The sequence below is a fragment of a genome, assembly GCF_019968955.1.
Source record: "MAG: Porospora cf. gigantea A chromosome Unknown PgA_NODE_1252_length_6820_cov_365.468, whole genome shotgun sequence".
Taxonomy (NCBI): domain Eukaryota; phylum Apicomplexa; class Conoidasida; order Eugregarinorida; family Porosporidae; genus Porospora; species Porospora cf. gigantea A.
The window spans coordinates 1-6,820 of NW_027151351.1; the positions used below are offsets into that span (position 1 = coordinate 1).

A 6,820-nucleotide genomic window follows, 5' to 3' on the forward strand; every position below is an offset into this window, starting at 1 on the left:
CATTGTCATAGGACACAAACGCATAGCCCTTATTGCGCCCCGTCGTCTTATCCACCGCAACGCGAGCAGAAAGGATGTGGCCCCAGTCTCCGAAATGGCGGAGCAGTTCGGCTTGCCCCCACTCGTTGGGGACATGGAACACAAACACGTTGGCTCCCGGTGGACCCGTAACATCGGACGTCAACTTGTCGAACTCTGTTGGTTTGTCCCATGTAGTCACGCTGGTCTCCTCATTGTGGTAGTATGGCCTCCCGTCTTGAGTAAAGTACTCCTTCCACGCGCCCATCTGTCGTGGGTTAGCATTGGAGTTAGTTGTGGGAGTAGTCTGGTTATAGGCGTACCGAGCCATCAGTGGGTTGGTCATCTGCATGTTCATCTTCTGCTGCTTAGATTCAGCAAACCGAACCTCTGCAGGACGACTAGCGCCAACAAAAGTATACAACCCGTTAAGACCTTGGATGGCCTGAATTGCTTGTTCTTTGAATGCGAACTTCACAAACGCGCAGCCCTTTCTTATGCCAGTCTGCATGTCTTTCAGCACGAACACCTCGTCAACCTTTCCAAAAACCTGAAAGACTTTCATAACATCAGCCTCATCCGTCTGCTTGGTCAAAGAGCCCACAAACAGCTTCGCCTGGTCCACTGCTGGGTTGGCCGCTTCAGGGTTGAGGCCGAGCCGCTCGGGTTCTCCCTGTGCGTACTTGACTTGCAGCGGCCCCATGGCCGCGTCCAGAACTTTCGTGTTGTGCAGATCTCGGATTGCGCGGTCCGCTTGTGTCACAGACTGCATACGGACAAACGCCGAGCCCTTGTGCACACCGGTCTGCTTGTCGCGGATTATGGCGACCTCCAACACCGCGCCATACTCCTCAAAGATGGGCTTGACACCATCCTCGTCATACGACCGTGGCACTCGCCCTACGAAGAGCTTCACTTCCACCGGTGTCGTCTCGCCCACCACAGGCAGCGGCGCCAGCGAACCAGAGACATCCTGCTCCATTCCGCTGTATGCCGCAGGCTCCCCGTAGGACCCCATCGGCATGTTCGCCGTCTCCGAGTACGCGGACGGCTCGGCGTGGTAATCCGTACGATAGCCCTCAGGCTTGTAGGAGTAGTGATCGGCCATCTAATGTGAATTTCGTGATTTTTAACCGCTCATGAAATCTCGTCACGTCCTCTCTTCATTCGCGAAAACTGAACGTTGCCTCCGGCGCCGCCACGCCCCGCATCGTAGTAGCGGCGGGCGTCGTCTCTGATTTGCCCATGAATCCCACGGCCGAACTGTCTTTCATCGTCGATCTGGTCTCCCGAATCCCAGTCAACTCGAATGACCCGGTCATCGAAGACTGAGCCAGTCGCAAAGCGGATGCACCGCTGCGCACCCGTACGTGCCTCGAACACAATGAAGCAAAAACCGCAGGGACTCTTGCGCTCCTTGCTCTTGCCGACAACAATCTTCTCTATCTCCCCGTACTCTAGGAACTTCTGCATGATTTGATCTTCGGTAGCGTAGAAGGAGAGATTCCCTATGTAGACACACCTGGATGTCGCTATCTTGTCCAGCCAGTCTTCTCGGGTGAAGTTCTTCCTGTCAAAGTATAAACGACCGGGGTTGGACTGGAGGTGGGACATTCAATTCGCTAATTATGTTGATCGATGTTATCACAGACTCTCACTATATCTGACTTCACCTGACTTATAGGACGCTTTCTTGCTAAGAGACATGCCCAATGGAATGATGAGCACTGCGAATGCATTTATGAGCAGAAGGCGGAGTGCGTTCACGTACGATCCGTCAAGATACTCATGAAAGAAAGAGGTCCATCCGAGGTCGTAGGCAACCCCGAATACACCGGACGCCAGGCCAGCCACGCCTGTGAGGACGCCATAGTTCTCGAATCCGAACTGGTCACTGACGTACAGTCCCACGAGGCTTAAATGGTAGCAGCAGAACCCCCACGCAATAGGCTCACCCACCATCAGTAAGTCGGGAGGGCCAAGGGGAAGCGCAATAAGCAGAATTCCCATCACTGAGTGAAGCCAAAACACCGTGGAGATGCCTAACTTCTGCGCAATGAACCCAAGCAGAACTGCCGGAATGAACGCCAGGCCGTTGGCCAGGTTTAGGCGGTCAGCCAGAATCGCGCCGCGGCTGGGGCCAATTACGGACTGGAAGACATCACGCATATTGGGAGCGAAAAATTTGCGGTTCCGGATGAAGCCGGAGATGATGTAGACCAGGAGGCCCGCGTAGGGCACCGTCAGCACTTGGTCCAATGTGGAGACTCGGATAATCTCATGCGTATTCACACTGCCAGTCTCATCAGCAAGCAGCGAACTCTTGTCGTTCAGCACTACTGGAGGTTCGAAAGCAACTTTTGGCATAGAGGCCGCGAAGAGCAATGCGCCAACCACAATCAGGCCCATCCATATCTTATACACCGTTGGTGTTCCTAAACCCTCGGCGAGGTTCAAGAGGAGCAGCGGCAGCATCATGGACAGGTCCGCAGTCACGGCGAGTAGTGTGACAATCGACGGACCTTTTCCAGGGAAGAGTACTCCCACTCCGGACGTTGCGGAGAGCCCCAGCTGGTTGGAGGCCGCACCTAATATGCCTGCCATGGTGATGGTCTCCTCAAACGGAGAGATGAACAGCAGCGACAAGGCCGCAGCCTGCATGAGCAGACCGAGCGCCACAGTTCGTCGAGGCCCAAGGTACCGGTTGCAGTAACCCGCAGGCACGCCCAAGAGCACCTGGGCAGTGTAGTAGGTGCCCAGACGCGACTTGAAAATCTCTCGTCTGTTAGGCATAGAGCTGAGATTCCCGTTAACGTCTAGGAGACTGAGGAATGGGTCCATGGCTGAGAATGGGGAAGCCGTGAGGCACCTGCCGACCATGACCAGCGCTAGTCTGGTAACATTACTGAGCATGTGTACGAAACGCACACGTTTGTGGAGCACACACGTCATACAAGCAGGAACTGTAGGGAGCACGTAGCGCACTGCAGCAAGATGTGCAGGCCCAGTGCCGCCCGTTCCACGTCCTCGATGAGTACGACATCCCCGCACCGACACGCCAGGTAAGGCACGCCCGCTTCTCTCTGGAGGCGGGCTCGTGGCACCACTGTGGCGGCTGTGGCGCGCGTGTGACTTTCCCACCGCAGCCGCCGCTGTGGGTCCTGCAGCAGCTCCCACGCCGCCTGCACACGCGAGAAGTCGCCATGCTCTCCGCCCTTGTCAGGGTGGTGGGTGAGTACGAGCTGTCTGTAGCTCCGTCGAATGTCTTCCTCGGAAGCGCCAACCGCGACGCCCAAGACGTCATAGGGGTTCATTGATATTTGTCGTTTAAAGCTATGCTGACCCCGCCACAGACAGGCTTGTGTCCGGTCCTTCACGCTGTTCCGGATGTCCCAAAGGCGGCGGAATTCTTTCAACCTCGCCAGAGGTCTGCGCCACATTTGCCTAGGTCGGAAGCTCTGTGGCGTAGGCTCCGAAATCGCTGCACTCTGCGGTGGACCGGCATTGAGCACTTTCGAATTGCGGTTCAGATGTCTGCATCGGCGTTGCTTTGCTCGCTGTTCATCGTGGTGCCCGCGCTGGCAACCTTGATTCACAACGAAGGTCGATTCGCCATCGTTTCGTACGTGTACGTCGACCTATTCACGCAGATCAATGATAGTCATCGAAAACAACGTGGGAGCGACCAGTCGAAAGGGGGTATCTCGGTTCTTTGGCAGTATTGTAGGAGGTGTGGTGGTTTTCGGCGCGATATCCCTGATCTCGTGGGGTGGCGATCGCTGGGTGATTGGCACTGACTCCACTGGCGTGGCGATCATTGCCCCCGGAGTGCTCTATACGACGCGTTACGGCATTGGGCCCCTATCAAGTGAGGGCTTGGACGCTGGTACCACGCAGACGCTCTCTTCAGCTGGTACAACACCTGGCGTAGCAGCGTGGGCGGGCTAATGTTCTCCCTGTTCGCCTCTCTCAGCAACGTGCTGATTATGTACCTTGCTCTTCTGGACGGCGACCTCTGGAGCAGAGGTATTTCGCGGTGGATTATGATCCTGTTCGGAGTTTTTTGGGGATTCGTCGCAAGCTTCTTTGTGTTACCGCAGACCGCTGAGAATATATTCTTCAACAACGTAGCGGATATCCTCGACTCTTCTGCAAAGTTGGTGCATCCCTTGATTGAGATGGAAGGCTTCGGCCTGAAGACGTTTGTGTCCTTTGCCGACGATCCCCAAGCTCGATGGGACAACATATTCGCGACGCTGCAGGGAATAGCCACCCGATTAGGATCTATGAACAAGCTGCTGGACGAGTCTCGCCACGAATGGAAGGACTGGGTCCTCTCTCGGCGCGTGCCCATTCCCCTGCTAGTTCGCAGGGGCATCACGAACTCATTACGGGAATCCTACCACACCCTGTCGCGGATGTACTTCTCCTCGGAAGTCATGATGCTGGGCCAGCAGCTCACCCAGCAGATGTCAGACCGGAAAATGTCATCCTTCATCGGTCCTTGGGGACTCACAAGCCCAGACGAGGGCACACAAGGCACGGGTTCCATAATTCCACGCATGATGAGCTCTTCCTTGCTGCTGGGCGCGGATCCTGTGGCTTCCGCCGTCTACCACCCCGAGTGTCAGCAGGCCTACCAAACCTGCGAGCGCATGTTCGGACCTGCCATCCTGGACAGTGCCTGTATACTGGAAGAGGTGTTTAAAGAGCTTGCCCTGGCCGTGAGGAACCGCCGCTGCTCAGAAGGGAAAAGACACGTGAATACGTGCGTGGAGCTTATGAGTCGGGCGGCCTCGCAGGTCGCTCGCGTGTGCAACCGTCGCGAGACTGTTTACGTGGACTTGATGACGAGCCTCGAGCGCATCCGCAAGTTGAAGGCGTCTGGACAGCACGTAGAGGCACATGCGCAGCTGACTGCCGCCGTGAAGAAGGTGCTGTTCACCGACCCTACCGCAGGACTGCACCAGGTGTACTACGAGCACTACCTCAGAGCGCTCATGAAGGTTAACCTGGCATCCGACATGCTGCTCGTTTGCGTATCCACCCTGACCAAGCTCACTCATTTTATCAAGAGTGTCATCGACAGTGAAGACAGGAAAGGCTTCCAGTTCAGGGAGTATTTCCCAGAAGAATCATCGGAAGAGCCAATTGAGTCGGATTCTCAAACCTAGTAGGAGCTTTCCTCCTCGCTGCCTTCATCCTCGTCCTCGTCCTCGTCGTCCTCATTTAGAAGGTCTTTGATGTTGAAGTTGATGAAGCCAGTGGCCTTCCTTCCAGCCACACGGCTTGGAGGCGCCGCGTCGTCGGTTTGTTTGGTCACGACTTTCTTGATTCCTTTCTGGTTCACTTCCTTAGATATGTCCGAAAACACGAGCTCCTTCTTCTTAGATTTCTTGCTGCTTCCCGCTCCGTTGCGGAGCATCGGAGGGATTTCCCAGCTGCCCGCTTTCCAGTTGAAGCACTTGGCCAGTTCCGGTGGCAGGTTGGCGGGCTTCTGCCCTTCCAGTTGCTTTTGTGCGTGTGTTTGCAGACCTGATAGATCTGGCTGAGACTTGCGCGTCCGTGAACTCATCGTAACGAGTAATCTCAGCGTTTCGGTCAGCCGATTGCAGTAGGCCTCCAGCAGTGTGCAAGTCTCATCCACCCACTTCCCGCTCTCCAGTTGTTTGGCATAGTGCTCAAGTCCGCGGCCTGACATACGGCCTATCATATTGATTTCATCGACAAGGAAGTCCACTTCGAAGTCGTCTTCCTCCATGTCATCCAAGTCCGGTAACACCGATTTGTACCTCAACGGCACAGCCGTCATGGCCAGCAGAGAGTGCATTCCGCCGTTCTTTTCCATAGTAATAAGTAAATCTCAAGAATATGAAACAACAAATCTTATTGTGGGTGATGAGAAACACGAGTGCCCTCCTGCCCAGCCACCAAAAAAGCAGCCTTCATATCAACCATATCTGCAATTTCATGCTGGAAGAGTACGCTGAACAACTATACCTGGCGAGCTCGGCGCCCCTTCTGGCCGAGTCCTTACTCAACGATGTGGAGGATCTAGACCCTTCAGATTTCCAGAGAGAGTACCTGGTGGACGACTTTGCTATGGTTGAGAAGCTGTCAGCCGAAGCCTTCAGACTGGGACACGTGTTGATCGAGAAGCCGAGCAGCCAAAACGCACTGGGGTGCCATCTGATAGCGCTCTTCCTCGAGAGAATGAAGCGCATATGCTTCCAACTTCAAGTCATGGCCTACAAAACCAAGATGAATTGTGTACAGGACCAGGAAGATGTCGACGAATGGCTGAGCCGAGCCTTGGAGGCCGTAGAGAAGCGGGAGTGGTCTCCCTGCGCACCTTTGCAGGACACCATCAACTGGAAAGCCTCAATCATGGACTGGGTAGGCGATAGAAACAACGCCGAGATGAAGGCTATGCATCGGCACCGCGAGCGACAGGCGTCGTTCAAATCGGACAACGAGACGATCGACGACGAGTACGGAGACGAAGGCTGGAAGACGCGAGGCTCTACTGGAGAAAGATCTACGCGGATCAAAACAAGACGGCCTACTGGTCATCCTAACGTGATGAAGGAAAACCAGCACTTCCTGCACGAAATGGCGGAGGACATTCGGAGATCCTTATCATCTGGTGAGTGTGAACCTAAGGTGACACACAGATGGTATGGCGCAAGAACACCGAGTTTCAGAGAATACACGCAAGAACGCGGCCCCCTGAACTACTCTGTCCCTGCGCGCCTGTTCATATACTTCAGGCAAACGAATCCCAGCATCCGAAAGCTCACAG

The 6,820-nt window shown here is 55.0% G+C and overlaps 7 protein-coding genes across 9 annotated transcripts; 2 read left to right on the plus strand and 5 right to left on the minus strand.

Moving 5' to 3' along the window:
- Positions 1-1,126, minus strand: KVP18_000630 (uncharacterized protein; the record flags this gene model as incomplete). Of its 2 annotated transcripts, none has more annotated exons than XM_067949883.1 (1): positions 1-1,126. In XM_067949883.1, a coding segment is annotated over one exon (1,126 nt), but the record flags the coding sequence as incomplete, so codon positions are not given. The 2 variants fall into 2 exon arrangements, with proteins under 2 accessions (XP_067813267.1, XP_067813268.1); XM_067949884.1 differs by having other exon boundaries at positions 56-1,126.
- A 29-nt stretch (positions 1,127-1,155) lies between these two features.
- KVP18_000631 (uncharacterized protein) lies at positions 1,156-1,632 on the minus strand (the record flags this gene model as incomplete). Its single annotated transcript, XM_067949885.1, has 1 exon — positions 1,156-1,632. One exon carries the CDS (start codon positions 1,630-1,632, stop codon positions 1,156-1,158), a length of 477 nt encoding a protein of 158 aa, XP_067813269.1.
- Positions 1,633-1,662: 30 nt separating this feature from the next.
- Positions 1,663-2,931, minus strand: KVP18_000633 (uncharacterized protein; the record flags this gene model as incomplete). Its single annotated transcript, XM_067949888.1, has 1 exon — positions 1,663-2,931. The coding sequence occupies one exon, from the start codon at positions 2,929-2,931 to the stop codon at positions 1,663-1,665; it is 1,269 nt and encodes a 422-aa protein (XP_067813272.1).
- A 35-nt stretch (positions 2,932-2,966) lies between these two features.
- KVP18_000629 (uncharacterized protein) lies at positions 2,967-3,332 on the minus strand (the record flags this gene model as incomplete). Its single annotated transcript, XM_067949882.1, has 1 exon — positions 2,967-3,332. One exon carries the CDS (start codon positions 3,330-3,332, stop codon positions 2,967-2,969), a length of 366 nt encoding a protein of 121 aa, XP_067813266.1.
- A 216-nt stretch (positions 3,333-3,548) lies between these two features.
- On the plus strand, positions 3,549-5,192 carry KVP18_000632 (uncharacterized protein; the record flags this gene model as incomplete). 2 transcript variants are annotated; one of them, XM_067949886.1, is made up of 4 exons in its annotated part: positions 3,549-3,640; positions 3,669-3,886; positions 3,916-5,106; positions 5,130-5,173. In XM_067949886.1, the coding sequence occupies 4 exons, from the start codon at positions 3,549-3,551 to the stop codon at positions 5,171-5,173; spliced, it is 1,545 nt and encodes a 514-aa protein (XP_067813270.1). The 2 variants fall into 2 exon arrangements, with proteins under 2 accessions (XP_067813270.1, XP_067813271.1); XM_067949887.1 differs by lacking the exons at positions 3,549-3,640; positions 3,669-3,886 and having other exon boundaries at positions 3,966-5,192.
- Positions 5,189-5,866, minus strand: KVP18_005091 (uncharacterized protein; the record flags this gene model as incomplete). Its single annotated transcript, XM_067949441.1, has 1 exon — positions 5,189-5,866. One exon carries the CDS (start codon positions 5,864-5,866, stop codon positions 5,189-5,191), a length of 678 nt encoding a protein of 225 aa, XP_067813273.1.
- A 122-nt stretch (positions 5,867-5,988) lies between these two features.
- KVP18_000628 (uncharacterized protein) lies at positions 5,989-6,751 on the plus strand (the record flags this gene model as incomplete). The annotated part of the gene is made up of 2 exons (XM_067949881.1): positions 5,989-6,664; positions 6,693-6,751. 2 exons carry the CDS (start codon positions 5,989-5,991, stop codon positions 6,749-6,751), a joined length of 735 nt encoding a protein of 244 aa, XP_067813265.1.
- Between the last annotated feature and the right edge of the window lie 69 nt (positions 6,752-6,820).